The sequence below is a fragment of the Ciconia boyciana genome, chromosome 18, assembly GCF_034638445.1.
Source record: "Ciconia boyciana chromosome 18, ASM3463844v1, whole genome shotgun sequence".
Classification (NCBI taxonomy): Eukaryota; Metazoa; Chordata; class Aves; order Ciconiiformes; family Ciconiidae; genus Ciconia; species Ciconia boyciana.
The window spans coordinates 11,086,211-11,103,513 of NC_132951.1; the positions used below are offsets into that span (position 1 = coordinate 11,086,211).

The following is a 17,303-nucleotide window of genomic DNA, read 5'->3' on the forward strand; positions in this document are numbered from 1 at the left end:
TAATTGTCTTTTCCACTAATTTTATGCCAGACCTGGTTCCTCTGCTAGCACAGGCCTCAGTACCTGGCTACTTCTATTGACTATTGCAGTTACAGTGCTCTATCAATCTTCTAACGTAGCTCAACCCAAATTATTTGTTTCACAGCTCAATGTAAAATTTCACTTAAATGCTAACCATCCGAAAAGCCTGAAGAACCTCTCTGGGCTATTAGTTTCTCTGATCTCTCAGGAAAAGCACACAGAGAGGACCAGATTGCTCAAGCTAATTAGAATTCATTGTAAAAATTTACTCCCCAGTCAGGCAGGCAGGTTTGGAGAGAATACACGTTTTTTTGTATCGCAGGTATCACACCCCTGTTCTAAAGACAAACTGTGACACAAGTGTAAACAGGGAGGGATTCCAGCTCCCTGTTCCATGCCAAACGGGGAGGGATTTCAAGCCCAGGCGTGTGGCAGGCAGGACAGGCAGGGCAGCCGGGTGCACTACCCTCTAGTGTGCACCCACAGCAGTGCACGCCTCTTGCACACTCCACCTCAGCCGGTGTCATTTACACAGTACAGAGGCACTGTAAAAAAGATGGAGATTTAAAAAAAAAAAAAAAGAATTCTCTTACACAGTCTGGCTGTACTTCACCTGGTAGTTGTGCCGCAGGACAGCACCATCCAATACAACAGCATCTGGAGGAGTAGAAGAGAGTGAACTCCTGCAAGCGGGAATGCCAGAGCAGAACCCAGAGATGTCCTGGCCCTGGACCAGGCAGAAAGCGAGCATCCTGCACGCAGCTGCAGCCAGCTCCAGCGCAGGTTTACGCATACAACAGGAGTCTGTGCAATTTCTGGCACCGGAGAGAAACCATTCTCATCTCAAAGAATGAAAACAGACCAAGATGTTCACTACTAAAACAAGGTTTTCTGAAAAGTGTCTCTCCTCTTACGACATCTTTGTGCAGAAGGCAGGCCAGGAGAGCACCGACTGGCAGCCACTCCCTCTCAGCTGCCCAGATTTCCCCTCCTCAGCCAAAGCAGCCACCAGCACAGGCAATGGCCAGTGTCTGCTCTGGGATTCCATTTCTGGGATTCCTCAGTTTCAAAGAAGGGCAACGAAGCTGGTGAAGGGTCTCAAGCACCATGATGAGGAACAGTTGAGGGAACTGCAGTTGTTTAGCCTGGAGAAAAGGAGGCTGAGGGGAGACCTCCTCGCTCTCTACAACTGCCTGAAAGGAGGGTGTAGAGAGGTGGGGGTCGGTCTCTTCTCCCAGGTAACAAGCAATAGGATGAGAGGAAATGGCCTCAAGTTGCACCAGGGGAAGTTTAGACTGGATATTGGGAAATGTTACTTCACCGAAAGGGTTATCAAGCATTGGAACAGGCTGCCCAGGGAAGTGGTTGAGTCGCCATCCCTGGAGGTATTTAAAAACCGTTTGGATGAGGTGCTTAGGGACATGGTGTAGCTGTGGGCTGGGCAGTGCTAGGTTAACGGTTGGACTCGATGATCTTAAAGGTCTTTTCCAACCTAAACAATTATATGATTCTATGATTCTTTGTGGATCTAAAAACCTGGAAAAAAATCACCAGCATGTTATCTCAGTACTGTGGGTACAGGCTGAAACACAAGAGGTCTTTCTACCAAGTAGTAAATCACAGAGTCAGCCTGAATTAGAAGAAGTTCATGCTGCAAGAGAGTACCAAGTCAGCACGCGATACAAGGGAAACCTTTAGTGACAGAGAGAATCGCCAACACAAACCTAAAATAACCCTCGATTCTGAGCAGAGCATGGGCCCGAGTACATTCATTGCAAAAGGTTCGCCAGTAGCGTGGGATGTTATTTTGTGTAAGTTACCATGGTAGTTTAAACCGTTTAAAAACAAAACTCTGCAAGAAAGACCCAACTGTTATACCCAGTTCCTGTTTCCAACAAGTCCAATGCCAGAAGTGCCGAGAGCCTGCCAAAGGCAATACGGACCCCAGGAGTTAAGGTGCACAAAGGCAGTGTGGACCAGAGGACAGTGCCCTTGTCTCATACACAAACCTAACCCACCTTCCCAGCTCTCCCACAAGATACAGACAATTCCCTGCAGAAAACGAGAAATAAAGCACAGAGGTGATGAAAAGAGGCGACACTCACTTTCCTCGCACAGCACATGAGAGCTCAGGAGGAAGACAACCATGCAAAGCGGAAGTCAGCAGCTTTGGGGAGGGACTTCCAGCTCTACTTAACTAGTGTCTGTTTCTTTCTCTTTTTTTTTTGGACACAGCTTCAGGAAATGGAAAAGTCTCATGAGCATGACTTGGCACTGGGAGTGCTCAAGTCCCAGGAAACAAGTGGTGATGGGGAAAAAAAAATATCCATCATATCCTGAAACATGACAGACAAGACAGCGACAGGGCACAGCCGGCATGGATGGGTAAATTCCAAGGGTTAATTGTGCCTGACAAACCCAATAACCTTCTACGAAGAGATGCCTGGCTTGATGGATGGGAGGAGTGCAGTGAGTAGCGTACCTTGACTTCAAACAGCTTTTGGCACATCTGTCTGAAGAATCCATATAGCCAAATCGTTTTGATACAGTTCAGATAGCTGCATGGAAAACTGGCAGGACATCGGGCTCAGAGGGTTCTGATCAACAGCACAAAGTCCAACTGGCAGCCCGTTACTCATGGCATTCCTCAGGGGTTGTTAATGGGGCTAATATTGTTTAATGCCTCTATTTACTACCTGAAGACAGAATACGCCTTCAGCAAGTTTGCAAATGATACCAAGTTGTGGGCATGGCTGATACGCTGGGCAGGGCTGCTCTTCAAAGGGATCTCCCTCCCTCAGCAGGCTGGAGAAATGGCTGACAAACCTCATGAAACTCAACAAAGGAAAATACAAATTCCTGCTCTTGAGCAACCTCACCTAGGCTGGCCTTGCTCTGAGTCAGGAGGTGGATGACAGACCCTCAGAGGTCCCTTCCAACCTAAATTATTCTGTGATTCAGAATAATTCATGTAGGCAGCTTCCTGCTTACAGAGAACTGGCGAGATTCTTTTCAGGCATATTGTACCTGCTATGTAAAGTCCGTTGTAAACTCACGCAACTCATTCTTCTCCCATGCCCATCTTCCTGCACGCTCTACCTGAGGCTTACACTGAGGCAGCGATAAAAGCAGAACAGGAATTCACTGTAAGAGTACAGAGAACGACACAAATGAGCCATGAAGAACAGCCTGTTTTTTCAAAGACAGAATTGCACTCCACCTACACTCAAATCCTATTGTCATTTGGGAACATGCTAGTCTTTGTTTTCTTCACTGGCTCCAGGATTCATTTCAAGCTACTCCTTTGGAGAAAAGTGGGGAGAAAAGGAGAGAGAATGATTCCATTTCTGGCCTTCTTTGTAAGAGCCTAGCTGAGAAGATGGCTGTTCACTGGTTCTTGTTCTACTGACAGTGGTGGACATCTCTGACTAATGCAGCATGTCTTACCATGTACCAAAAGAGCTAGAACCTCAAACAGGAAATTGTATCAGTGGAACTTATCTCCTCTAACATTTCCTTCTGTTGAGCATCTTCTCCAAAGACCCAGACGAGCAAACTAATGGCTGAAGAAAACTATGGTTGGCCTTCAGGAGTTCACACTACCTGCTCAACCATAATGGAGTTAAACACTCATTTATCAGTTCTTAAAGTAGAGTTTAAAAATACAAGATGCCAAGCTTAAAAATATGCGTTTTCTTTTGGAAAAAAAAAAAAAAGTACAGTCAGATTTTAAGTGGATCTACAAGAAGACACTCAGCTATCTTTAAGAAAAGTAAACCTTTGCAATGCACTGCTTACAGAGTTTTCTAACCAGCAAGAGCCAGTGAGTTGGGTAAACTGCAGTGTTTCCTGAAAGAGTTTCAGTGGCTTTTTTTTTTTTGTTTCCACCCTGCAGGCAGAGACACTTGAAAGGCAGTACAGTGCCTTCACGCTGCAGAGCACTGGGTTAGTTCTTCTCCTGTCTCACTCTTGCACTACAGATATAGCTCAGCGTGAGGCTGGTGTGGGCACAGTGGGCAAGGGCAGTTCCATGGAGGGAGTCTCAGTCACTTCGGCTGGACTTGGCTTGCGAAGCTCCAGTTTCTCAGTGAGTTGGTTATAAAGCTCCTTCACAGCTTCCCCACTCTGCACAATGAGAATTAGGGAGGGGAAAAACAGAAAAGTCAGACTTCATTCTAGCTGCTACTAGCTCGAACACTTAAGTATGCAATTACCCTGTGTATTTTAACACAAACCAACACAGAAAGAGGAAGTTACACAGTAATTAAGACACATCTTGGTACACTTGGAAAGCAGAGCTCGTGTTCCGTTAAGCAACGTCTGGAAAGGCAGCTGGTTTCATTTGCAATTTTCCCTTTCTCCTGCTTTCCTTCTTACCTGTTTGGTGGGTTCCAAAGCCTTCTGGAGAGACTCTAATTTGGCAGGCGCCACTTTGTGATGCAGATGAAGCAGGAGTCTTAGCACATGTCTATGTACATTCTCCTTTCTGCAAAAAGCAATTTTAAAGCAGAGTAACTGATATAAACAAATACCATCTTGAGAACAAGAAAGCTACAGCAACACTACCAGACTAATCCACACACCCACAGACCAGCAGCTTTGTTATAATTTTCCGAAATACCTGGGAATCATAGCCTGTGTGCTACAGAGCACTAACCCTGCCTTAGATTTTCAAGCAATTCATGTAATTATTCAATAGGAGTGGACTAACTGTAGCAACCACGAGGAAGGAGGGGGAGATTTTAAGCACAGACTGTAGCACGTGGCAGCAGCTGGTCTCTCTGTTAGGCCACATGCAGATGCAGGAGGATGTCTGTCCCTCCGTATGTGTGGAGGAAGTGGTAGCAGCAGCAGCACATGCTGCTATGCCTGAACAGCAGTTCTAATCACTTTTGGGGAAGCCTACTGGAAGTTAGATCTGGTCTGCAGGCCACCAGTTGAACCACACTGACTTAACAGAATTAACAGATACAAATAGATTTTCTGTGTGCAGCTGATCCTGCAAAGAGATGAAGTTAACCCTTCATATTCACAGCTACTGTAAAGCATGAAGGATATTGACTTTTGCAACTCCAACTTACAAATAATGAATTACAGTTTAGGTAATAACTTATAACCAACACTTAACAATTTTGCTGATAAAAAACTTGATCACAAAATATAAGCCTTTCTTTAAAGAAAACCAGCATCAGGCTAATATTCCACTATATGTGAAGAGTTTGCTGAACTATTAAACTATAGTTCAAAGTAGTATAACCTCTCTCAGCTATCCTGTAAACTCACTTCCCCTGAGGAAAATCAGATTTACCTTGAGCAGGCAGTGAGAAAGAAGCCATCAAAGAGACTGGTGCAGAACTCCTCGAGTGCAAATTCATCGCCCAGCAGCGTGAGGTTACCAGTAAGCAGATGCAGAAAAATATCACTGAGGGCCAAGTCACTGAATGTCTCAACTATACAACACGAAAAGGAAAGAGACTGAGACTGACAAGGACGTGCCAAAACCTGACTACACAGCAGATGTTCCTGCTGAAAACTTTGCAGTGAGATTTCCTTAGTGGCTTTTAAAACAGGTAGCCAAGGCAAGTGACTTTGATCTTCCAGACATAAAAGATTAGAAGCAGAGGGGTAAGAAGAATATGTAGAAAGCCCATGTCTCCACCAAGGCTGAAGTCACAGAGTAGCTTGCTCCTGCCAAAATCACAAAGCCCCCCACTATCCTTCTCCTCCATCCTCTGTTCATGGCCACATCCACCTCCTTGCACTTCTCAGACACCGTAGCGAGCAGATACAGATCACTTACCAGTGGAAAACTTACTCATGTAAGTGAGCTGACGGTTCAGCAAAGGGTTCAAAAAACACCAGAGCTGGGGTGAGGGAGTGGGAAGTGAACCCCTCCCACCATTACTGGGAGCTGCAATTCCTAAGATTGCTTCAGAGCTCTCATGCAACTTACCCCAGAGAAGTCAGTGAAGAAGGTAATCCCTGGGAAGAATTCAAGGCTGTGTTCAGTCCCGTTTTGTCACGGGTTTTTTCACCACACAAAGTCAAGTCCCAAGAATTTCTGGCCACATGCAATTACTATGAGCAGCGGCAGAATTAAGCCACCTGCTCTTTTATCTTTCAGATTCATTCCAAACAGTTCTCAGCGAACCCCATTCTTAATCCAGCCTTTGATCTAAGGAACTACTGACCTTCAGCCACTATCGCTAAATTCTTGGATCAGCAGAAAAGTATCCGAATTGCAGACAAAACCAAACACTTCTGCAGGGCCTTACAACCAAGTCATCTGAACAGCTAAAGGCAGAACATTACGTCTTTGACTCTGAAATCACTTTCACTCCAGTTTTACTTGCCACCTGGGTGTCCAGTACAAGGCAAATAGCTATAGAATAGAAGACGAGACAAAAACTTACCTAGTGCTGGCAGGAGCCTAAGGAAAGCATTCTTGTTCCTCTGTTTAGTGATGTGAAGAATGTAATACAGCCCAATCTCACAAGCTATTCTGTTCTCCTGCAAGAATCTGTTATGGCGAAGCAAAGTTTCTGAATCAATAAAGCTAAAACAGATTTTTTTTTTCTTTTAAAAAGAGGGTTTAAAATACCGTTGGATAGCAATCAAGCAGTTACAGCAGTGGCTAACCTCAAACGCACTGAAGAGCTGCTACTCAGTGACTGAGTAGATGATCATCACTATGTTCACTACCATGGTCCAGAAAAATTTACCATCCAGCAAACATTGTGCTGTCTCACAATCAAACAGCTGGATTTGACTGTGAACATTTATAATAGTATTAATGATAGAAGTGCTATTCAAAATAGGTTTTAGAAGAAGCCCAAATACTCAAAAATGATACCAAGTCCAATACTGTTTTGTTTTAGTTTCCCAAAGGCCAAAAATCAACACTGTCATAGAGGAGAGTACAACTACTGAGATACAGTACTCCAGATCCTGGCATACAGATAAGAACTGTGTTGGAAATTAGTGCAAGATCTGAATACAACAGAGCACACAGAGGTTTTACTTATCTTTTTGATGTCTCTGGGGTGCTCGGTTATCAACAGAGAATGAGTGTCTGTGTGACAAAAATGCCAACTTTACAATTAACAACAGCACTCTTCAGAACCAAGCATGGGCACTCGTCCAGCTGCACCCAAATATCACTCAAACACTCATCATTCACTGCTTGGGAAGCTACACAAGCAGCATATTTGAAAGCAGTAATGGCAAATACTTTCATATTCAATGTGCCAAAAGAATGTTCATTACAAGAAATATTATTTTATGTAGATAAATTTTATTTGAGGAATCACGGTGGAAACCTGTTCTGCTAAAGGAAAATTTCAGGCTTGATTAACTGGGACTAAATCTTACCCCAAGAAAGTCTTCACTTTACCACATGCAGTGTATTTTCCTGACAGTGTTGGCTGGCTCCTGGATGTTTTGCTTTGGTAACAAGACTGTATGTACAAAGTCACTAAGGCAGATTACGTACTTGGTGAAAGCTTCAGGAATGGTGCTGGGGTAGGGAATTGGTCCCTTCTCCTCCGAGGGCAGTTTCTGATCTACATTGAACGTGTAGTCATCCACCACAAAGGACATCAGCATAGGCAAGAACTTTGTGATCAACTCAGCTTCCTTAGAGGGATGGAAGAACAGAGGGAAAAGAACAATGCTTTCATCAATCAGTTCATGCCACCTAATGGTCCTAGAGTGCCGTAACAAATAGTGAGGCAGTATTATGAGCCCCATCCTACACTTAGGAAAACAAGCTTTCAGACATCCAGTTCCAGTCAAAATTCTTGAATAATTCCCTCCCACGTGTTCCACTGGTAATGAGGAAAACCGTACTTCACCTCACGTACAGATATACTCCTGCTCAAATTCTTTCTTTTGACAATTACATAGCATTTCTTCTGAGAGAACTTTCCCAATACTGCTGCAAGCACTGCATGTTAAGGATGGTACCAAACTGCTTTTATCAACAATTACAAATCATTTTGTTCATTCCTTAAACTGACAGGGATCAATGCACAGCTAGAATAGCAACAATAAAGAGCATCTCCTCACACAAGGCAGATCAACCTACGTTGTATCAGATTCACAGAGTGGGAGGTTACAGCTTGTGGCAATCACAAATAAAACATTTTAAATACAGATTTGGAGATTCCCTTTAGGAAAAACGTTCAAAGTTTCTTCCCAAGAGACTCACGAGAGCACCTCTGCAAGTCAATCATAGTGCTACTCTTGGAGTTTTGGTCACTCTCAGTGTTACAATCTGAGTATTAATGCACACCCTTCCTGTGGTAATTTAAACGTGCAATCAGCCAGTAATATAAATTCTGGAGACTTCAAATGTCCCCCTAGGTAGACACTTGCTGCTTTACAGTTCAGAACAGAAACAGCAAATTTTGCCTGAGAAACAGTCCTGCTGTGCAACACCATGGTTAGCCTTCCTGCCGTCAGCTGAACATACCTGCTCCCAAACTACGCCAGGGCTGCGTATAATATTGGGCAAAGTATTTCCAAAGCATAGCAAGATTGTAGTGAATGTGGAACTACAGAAAACTGCTACAACAGATAGCCAGAAGGGAAAAACATTTCTCATGTCAATGAAAAGCTGCTACACTGCTACCAGAGTTTCAGACCAGCCTCTGAAATCCTGCTTTCCTCATACAGTACGTGTTTTACAAACTTGTCAGTTGTGTAGAAGTTCCCAGGAACAATGAGCAACCAGTGCAGAATTTAACAGAGGTACAGTCTGATTTTAAAACAGTAAGGGCCAGGCATTCAAGTAAATAAAAAAGCAGGTAAACAAAGCTTACACCATGTCCACTTGAGCTGCTGCTCTGTGACCACTTACATGCTTTTTCTAAGAAAGCTATGATGAGAGGTACGCAGAATGAATGTTAAATCAGGGATGCAATAAAATAATAAACAAGTCTAAATTTGTTTAATTAAATATGTTAAATTTTAAACATCAAAATGGCTCACCATTTTTGGTTCCTTGAAGACTTGACTGTCAATCATGTCCCAGGCCCCCTGTCCCAAAGACAGCATCCTAAGGAGCAGCAGCAGATCCGGGCTTTCCTCGAATTTTAAGGGGAGAAGAAAAACAGCTATTTTGATCTTCCACAAGCTGCACATATAGATATTTATTTGGAAGTAGTGGTTTACATTCAAAGTTCTCCTGGATTAGCAGCTTTATCAAAGACTGCTAGAGGCATGCAGTTCTCCAATTTAATTGACAACTGATTCCTCAAATGGGAATCAAATAACAGACACACCTGAGGGTTTGTGGTTTTTTATAACATTTTATAATGTGCCAAGAAGTATGCAGCTGATCTGATCATGACGTTGTTTTTAAACGCGTCCAGCCAAATTAGTATACTGAAATATAACATGACAGGACAAATCAAGTCATCTCAGCAGAAGTAAGAAAGAGAAAGCATGTGTAAGAAAGACAATGGTTTTTCATTTATATTGTGCCCTGAAACCAAAACAATTTTCAGTCTTAAACTGTCATGAGGAAGTTATTCAATCCAACAATAAAATTTAACAACTCAGAGATAAAACCAGCAAATGCCTCACACTGTTCACAGACCTGTAAGGCTACCCTCCTTTAACATTTAAGCACCTCCTGCAGACGTTACTTGCAGGAACTGTATTATATCGCAGCCAACAGACCAGAACAGTGTAAACTAATCCATCGCACTTACCGTGGCAGGGAAAAAAGGCTGCTGCTGTTAGGCAAACTGATGGAAGGACAAAGCAGGGAGGCACGTATTCTATATACGATACTATATATGCATAGCTGTTAGGATAGAATGAGCCATGCAAAGAATTCGTTGTCAGTTCGGAGAGCTCCAAAATGCCCGTCTCCAAATAGTGCTCCTGCAGAGCTCTAAGGTATGTGCTACAAATGGATAGGCAGTATCATGTTTGCCTTATTTCAATTTACACGTGCATTTGAGAACTTAATCGCACTTCTACAGTGCCAGTCCTTTGTTGATGAATGCTATTCAATTAAGACTATAGTTCAGATTAGGTACACAAGCTGCAACACTCACCCTGGGTAAGGTGTCCTGCCCAACCAGGTCTTGCAGGTGCCTTATAGTACTCAAGGCTAAGGTGTTAATGGCAAAGGGATCACACAAGATCATTGATAAGTCCCTGAGAAGAAGTAAAAATCAAATACGTGTCATACATAAACAACCCTATTGTACAGTTCCATATGCAGCTGTAGGACACCAGCTTCTTGAGAACATGTTTCACTAGAGTAAGATGTTTGAGCCTATTCTTTGTTGTAATTCTGTCAACTATCAGGTGTAACATCAAAGTAGTGTGTGTACACTATATTTTTATAAACACACACACACTGCCATGCTTAAGAAGAGAGGTAGACACAGGGCAAGTACCGTAACAGTGCCCTTACTATGACAATGTAAAACCTGAATTTCTGTCTTTTGTCACCTACAGGTGTCCACCTGATGAACCTTCTCCTGCCTTGTAAAAACACCATGAATGTTATTTCTTTGACTTGAAAGAGCATGTTATCTGAAACAATTACTAAAGGTCTCCTGCACTGAAATCAAGCAGGAGATCTCCCCCAGTCAGTTACCAGGCCACAGGGGAGACTCAAGGGTGATAACTTAAGCAGTACAAGCTGTGTCACCAGAACATGCCTGGTTGTGCCCTAGTGCATTAATGTTCATGAATGTACTGGATTTGACCGCACAAAAGATCTACTGGCTGTTAGCTGGCTCTAGGGAAGAATTATCACCTCCAATACCTGTCAGATGTTGTGACTGCCAGGAACCCATTTTCAGTTTCTCAATAAACAGCCCAAGAGCCTTACCCCAACACTTGTTCTTGTCCTTTCTTCACTCCATCCAGAAACCCTTGCAATTCCCGAGCTCTCTTGTTGTCCACAAACTTCTCCCGAATGCAAGCATCAAGGCACCAGGTGAACTGTTACAAAAAAGAAGAAAGCTTTATGAACTACAGCAACTCATTAAACCATCAATAAAATACATGATGTCAGAGAAAACAGGCTCAGAATGACCTCCAAATAGCTGGAATTAATATGCTTTATTAATATACTTAGGTATGGTACCAAGCTGGTCACAAATACAGGAGGTCAGAAATACAAACATCCCAAAAGGAGGTCAGAGATACCAATGTAAGTTAACCTGGCGTACTTTCTCCCCTCCCAGGAAAGGCATTCCCTGGCAATTAAGGAGCAGCAATTAATACACTGCTGTCCAGCACACCTGATCAACATGAATTTACACAAGTAGGAGGCTGAAAAAGAAGCAGCGTCACTTAGCAATAATAATTTAGCCATATTTTAGCCACTGCAATACCACTCCCACCCTCTAAGTAGGGGATATTAACAGTGGAGGTGCTTCTGCTTTAGAACTGTATTATCAAAATGGAAAAAGACAAGTGAAACATTTTATTTGACCCCAAATTAAGGTCTTTTTTCCCCTTTCAAACAACAATATGTATTTTCCCCCAACATTTCAGCTGTCAAAAAATATTATTTTTTTGACAAACTTGCTGATTTTTCTGAACTGCTTTCATTGTGGCTTACTCTCCTTGCAGCAGTCACTGCATTTTGCAGTGGCAAAATTAGGTTGCTGAAAATGATCTGTAACTTGAACAAGAATTGCCCTTTTCTATTCAGTCACTGTCTGTATACCAATTTTGGGACTCTTGATCAGAAGACATTAAAAAAAGTATGCAGTAACATTTATCATCACTCTAAGACATAATCTCTATAAGCAGAATACACATAAAACTTAGCAACATTACTTAAGAGAAAAAGCCTTGTTCTAGATCAGAGTGATGCTAACCATGGACAAAGGACCAGTAACAAGATCCTGGTGTGACATTAACACGTCTGTCACCCCCCCAATATTTTAATAGTTTAATGTTCTCTCATAATTCCAGATCCAAAGTATTTAATGTTACACACACAGTTTACTGACAGATGGAGCGTATCACGCCAGGCACAACAGGGAGGGAAGCAAGCTTTGAGTAAGAACCTGGGGCTAGCTAATGTCTTCTATTATTTTTTGCAGCATCTACATAGGTCAGATTAGACATTGTTTTTAACACTGCACAAGTACCATAAATTTGAATGATTTATGGGTTATGAAATGAAAGCAAGCTGCTGGTTAACCAAGATGAAATTTTCACCTGAAGTTCCAAGGAATATAAGATGACTTTTGGATTCAAGGTCTGAACTCTCTTCACAGAGAGGAGTCATCTTCTCTGGGCTGAAGTCCTGCAGGGCAGCAGGTATGCACAGGAGTGGGCGAAACAGAAAAATCTCCAGTAATACTCCTATCTGTCCCACATGATCAATACCTTATGACAGGGGTCAACGGTGCAGATTTCACTGATTTCCAGGTCATGCAGCGACATCAGGAGCTCTGCCCGTAGCGTGCAGTAATGAACATTCCTTGTCCGAAGGAACAAAGTTCTCAGAAACTGCAACACCATATCGTAGAGCTTCACGTTCTTCCCAATCATCTGGGTCAGCTTCTGAACCACCTAAACTCAAAAGTGGAAAAAATGTGCACTCAATATCAAGAGATACTATTATTTCACACACTCAAAATGTAAATTAATTCTTCTACGTGATTTACCACGATTGAAACATCCACATTGACATGAGTTCCTGAAAAGGAACTATTTTACACCAAGATTTCCAACAGCGTCTGTTCAAGAGATGTTCACCAAATCTTTCATAGCCATAATGAAAGAATAAAGAATGTCAAGAAAAGGCTCTCTTGAAAAAGGAAATTGAAGCATTTGTAAAATAAGGTGCTCAGCTACGTGAAACAGGTAAGAAGCAGTACCTGTTATTGATTAATATAATTTATAACCATTGTAACATGAACAAAACTCACTTTTCTTTGGAAGTCTTTTTGTATTTCTATCTACCTTCAGGCTATGGGCATGAGAATGAAGGTGAACGCTTCTACTGGTTTTGGCTGGGACAGAGTTAATTTTCTTCATAGTCACTAGTACGGGGCTGTGTTTTGGATTTGTGCTGGAAACAGCGTTGATAACCCAGGGATGTTTTCGTTCCTGCTGAGCAGTGCTGACACAGTCAAGGCCTTTTCTGCTCCCCGCCCCCCCCCCCCCCCCCGCAAGTGGGCTGGGGGGCACAAGAAGCTGGGAGGGGACACGGCCGGGACAGCTGACCCCAATGACCAAAGGGATATCCCACACCCTATGGCGTCAGGCTTGGCAATAAAACTGGGGGTGGAGGTTGGTGGGGGGGCCATTGCTCAGGGACTGGCTGGGCATCGGTCAGTTGGTGGTGAGCAATTGTTTTCATTTGCATCGCTTGGTTTTCTTGGGTTTTATTTTCCTCTCTCTTTGTTGTTTTTTTCCTTACTTTTTTTTTTAAATTTCTTTTTAATTATTAAACTGTTTTTATCTCAACCCATAAGTTCCTTTCTTTTACCCTTCTGATTCTCCCCCCCATCCCACCGGGGGGGGGAGTGAGGCAGCAGATGTGTGGTGCTTAGTTGCCAGCTGGGGTTAAACCACAAGCCTGCAGTGTAAACCTGAAGTAAATTGCACCACAGCACTTACACTAAATGGGCTTTTGCAAGCAAAACAGAACCAAACCAAACCCCCCATGTAACAGACGTGCTACCCCCTCTGAAATTAAAGCTTTATACTGCCTTATCACTGCAATTCCTTAGCATTCCCGATAGCAAGGTCCTTACAGAAACTCTGGTATTTCCCTTTTGGAGCAAAGGCCCCCTGAGGTAAAGTGACACATTGTAGCTGAACCGCTGTAGTGGCTTGCTGTTGCCAAGAAGAGACCCACTCCTCCTAACGCCTATGCCACTGTCCCCTCCCACATCAATCCTGCCTGTGTGATCCAGCCCATCTCCTTGCAATGGCTTTAGTGCCAGCGGATCTCTTCTTTGAGCAGATCCAACACACTGTCTTGGAAAACTACTTACTGGTTTTATTTGCTAGAGTTTCTGTAGCAATTAGTGAGCTGAATGAGCTCATGGAAGGGTCTGATAATCATCAGAGCTACAGGCTGGGGGGGAAGAAGCAGCACCTGCCCTTCTGGTGGCTGAGCGTTAGATCAGCTCAGCCACCTCATGTAATTCCATTCAAAGAGCAACTTTTCTGAATGCCAGCTTAGCTATGTCCTACTAAAAAAAAACAAATCCCAAGAAATTTAAGATACGCAAACTGATTTGATAGAGATGCTCAGCCTTCAGAACAGCTGAGGGGTATTAAAGCCAGACTGCACAATAAAGGAAAAAATTTCTCGCCTTGCTTTTTTTTTTTAAAAGGTCATAAACAGCTTAGAACGTTAATCAATTAATCACAGCGTTGAGTAACTATTAAAATAACTCCTGCTGCTTTCATCAAGATATGTAGGAGAAAATGACCTGGTCTTTCTTGCAAATACTTTGTCTAGCCAAATAACTTTAGTAGCAAAGTTGGGTGGGTGAAATGGACACTGTTATTTGATGAGGTTGACTGAAAGCTAATGAACTCCATTCACAAGCACGTTGTAAGAGGTTTCCTCGTCCTTACCTCTCCTTGACGTCTTGTTTTGGGAGACGGACTGAAGAAATTGTGCAAGACGGAAATATCATTGCTGAAGAGAATATTTTCTTTCTCCAGGATATATTGCTTCAGCAGTGGAGATACCTCATCACCAAACAGAGCCTGGTTATCCTGCCAAATCTGGCGCTTCACCTCCACTGCACATGCTTTATACAAATCCTTATCGGCCATTACTAACTTCAGCTTCTTCTCAGGGACCTATGATCAACAGAGGAGTTACCAAAGTGTAGAGCAGCTTACCTGCCTGACTGTTCAAGTAATAAGAACCGACTACAGAAGACATCCAAATCATTGGTAATTTAGACAACAATAGCAAATATCACAGACTCATCTTTTCCCTTATGGTCTTCCTGTAACAGCAAGCCAGTCCTAAGACACTTAACTTCTTCAACAACCAAGTTATGCACCAAGCTTTTCCTTATTTCTTTCAAAGAAAGAGCATCAGGCTTCCTTTAAACCTATGACACTAAGATTTGGGGTGATGTTTCAAAACTCAGTAACTTACAAAAGCTCTAGTAGCAGTTTTGAATCCTTTACCTTAAGTACAATACGATGCTTTTAATAAGGCTACTCCTAGAGAGTTTTGTTTCACAGACCTGAATCTCACTCCTGTCTACTTCCAGTTGCATTCTTCAAATCTTATTTTCCACTTATCATAGATTTTCAAATCAGCTGTGGAAAAATTCACCTATCAGTGAACTTGACTACTTTTAGGAAGCTGCATGTATTGAATAAAATAGGGAAATAGTCTCATCTGCTTACGAAAATGTAAAATGCTTTTTGAATTAGTCTACTAAGTCGTTACCAGATACAAGAATGTAGTAAATCTTCAGTCAGTTCTTAACACTGAACGACAAACTTGCAGAAGGTCTGCAGATGGAGCATGCAGGCCAGCCGACACCACAGCTAAGAGAAGCTACACAACGGAGATGTAACGGAACGGGCTAACCAGCGGAGCGGTTTTACCTTGGGCAAGTGCTTCATGACACACATTACCACAGGCTGTATGGAAGGCATCTTGACCAGGGAAAAGCTCTTCTCTAGGAGATCTTCCAGCTTCTTGTATCTGAAAACATGTAAGAGGAAGAGACTAAGTACCATGTTACAGGAAAGGACCAAAGTGGCTCATCTCAAAGCCACTGGAACCTGATCCCCCAGGAACCTAACTCTCCTTTTCAGAAGTCACTCGTCCACTGTAACTAATTTTCACACAAAATTCCCGGCTCACTGCGAATAACCAACAAGGCTGCCGACAAACCTCTCCTCAACTTTCCCTTCCAAAGCGATGGCAGAGACCCTCTCCAGCAGCTTCTCCCTCAGCTCGTCGAAAACCGACTGGTGAAACTCCAGCCGGGGGGTGCCGTGCAGGTCCAGGAAGGGCAGGGCGGACTGCAGCGAGGGCAGGAGCACTCCATTTTCTGTCTGCCAACACAAACACCGGACAGGGACGGAGGTGGGGGGGTTAGCTCCCCTCACGAGCAACCGCCCCCACTGGCGGCTCCGCTGGCCAGCAAACGACAGCAGGGGCTGCTAAAGACATGCTGGTTAAAAAATTAAAAAAGAGGAAAAAAACCACAAAACACAGACCCCGCTTCGGGCCTTCTCGTGCTCCCTACCGCCCCACAGCCCCGGCCCCTCATGGGCGGCCCCTGCCAAGGGCGCCGGTGCACCCCCGCCGCACGGGCATCTCCACGGCAACCCGCCCCACCTGGAACTGCTCGATGGCCTTCAGCGGCTCCGTGCAGTTGGTCAGCGTCTCCTTCAGGTCCTCGCCATTGGCCACCCCCAGCTCCTGCAGCCCCGCGTACATGGCGGCCTGGCCGGGCCCCGCCGGGCCCGCTCCCGCCACAGCGTCCCCCCCGCTCCGCCCCGCTCTCGGGTCCCCCAGCTCAGCGCGGTCCGGCGCTCTTCCCCGCCCCGCGGAACCCGCTCCGCCGCACAAAGGTTCCGCCGCTACTGCCGCGGGCACCCCGGGCTCCCCGCACCCCCCGCCGGCACCGACACCGGGGCCGCAGCACCCGCCGTGCCGCGGAGCTCACTGCGGCTGCCGGCTGAGCGCTGGGGAAGGCGGCCAGGCCGCAGGGCCCCAAGGCACGCTGCTCCAGTCAACACCAATACGGCAGTGTGGCAGCAAATGTCGGGGTTCCTGCAGGTGCGTGAGGCGTCCCTCCCTGCGGGGCGGCCACGACTTCTTGGCTGATCCTTGGCAGACAGCGATGAAAACAGGAAACGCAACCAAAACCAGCCTCACAAAGGAGAAGTGGCCTTTCCCCATTCTGGTTCGACCTTTGCAGGCCCATACTTTCAGGATAGCTGCTACAGAGTGGAGAAAAAAATCCGACTTTGTCCTTCATCCGATCTGCAGCCAGGCTCCAGGATTGTATAAAGCTGCGTCAGTCCAACCCATCGCAGAAACCCCTTTGGCGTCTGCCCACCAGTTAGTATAACTATCGAGGCAAAACCTATGTGATTTAGAGACCCCCAAACCACTTGGATCTGTCGACAGACCCCCCTGAACCCCGACATCCAGATGAGAGAACGGATGCGCTCCGCTATCCCCAGCCATGAGCTGCTGCAATGTCCTCGGGTCCCTCATTTCCCCTCTCCATGTCTCAGCTGCAAAGACAACCCCTGCGCAGTTTGAGGTGCACGCTGCTCTGCCGCCG

General features: G+C 44.5%; 1 protein-coding gene across 3 annotated transcripts; it reads right to left on the minus strand.

Moving 5' to 3' along the window:
- Positions 1-1,679: 1,679 nt before the first annotated feature.
- Positions 1,680-16,507, minus strand: NELFB (negative elongation factor complex member B). Of its 3 annotated transcripts, none has more exons than XM_072883115.1 (13): positions 16,346-16,507; positions 15,896-16,164; positions 15,604-15,703; positions 14,605-14,835; positions 12,394-12,579; positions 10,877-10,989; positions 10,089-10,191; positions 9,013-9,108; positions 7,514-7,656; positions 6,435-6,541; positions 5,330-5,471; positions 4,399-4,507; positions 1,680-4,146 (listed from the first exon to the last, which is right to left on the minus strand). In XM_072883115.1, the coding sequence occupies exons 1-13, from the start codon at positions 16,445-16,447 to the stop codon at positions 4,009-4,011; spliced, it is 1,839 nt and encodes a 612-aa protein (XP_072739216.1). In that variant the 5' UTR covers positions 16,448-16,507; the 3' UTR covers positions 1,680-4,008. The 3 variants fall into 3 exon arrangements, with proteins under 3 accessions (XP_072739216.1, XP_072739215.1, XP_072739217.1); XM_072883114.1 differs by having other exon boundaries at positions 15,896-16,167; XM_072883116.1 differs by having other exon boundaries at positions 1,690-4,146; positions 15,896-16,059; positions 16,346-16,506.
- Positions 16,508-17,303: the final 796 nt, after the last annotated feature.

Coding starts and splice junctions, on each gene's coding strand:
- NELFB (XM_072883114.1), bottom strand. CDS start 16,447: ATGTACGCGGGGCTGCAGGAGCTGGGGGTGGCCAATGGCGAGGACCTG. Junction 16,168..16,345: donor AGGCCATCGAGCAGTTCCAG/GTGGGGCGGGTT, acceptor GCATGTCTTTAG/CAGCCCCTGCTGTCGTTTGC. Junction 10,192..10,876: donor GGACAAGAACAAGTGTTGGG/GTAAGGCTCTTG, acceptor ACTTCTTCTCAG/GGACTTATCAATGATCTTGT.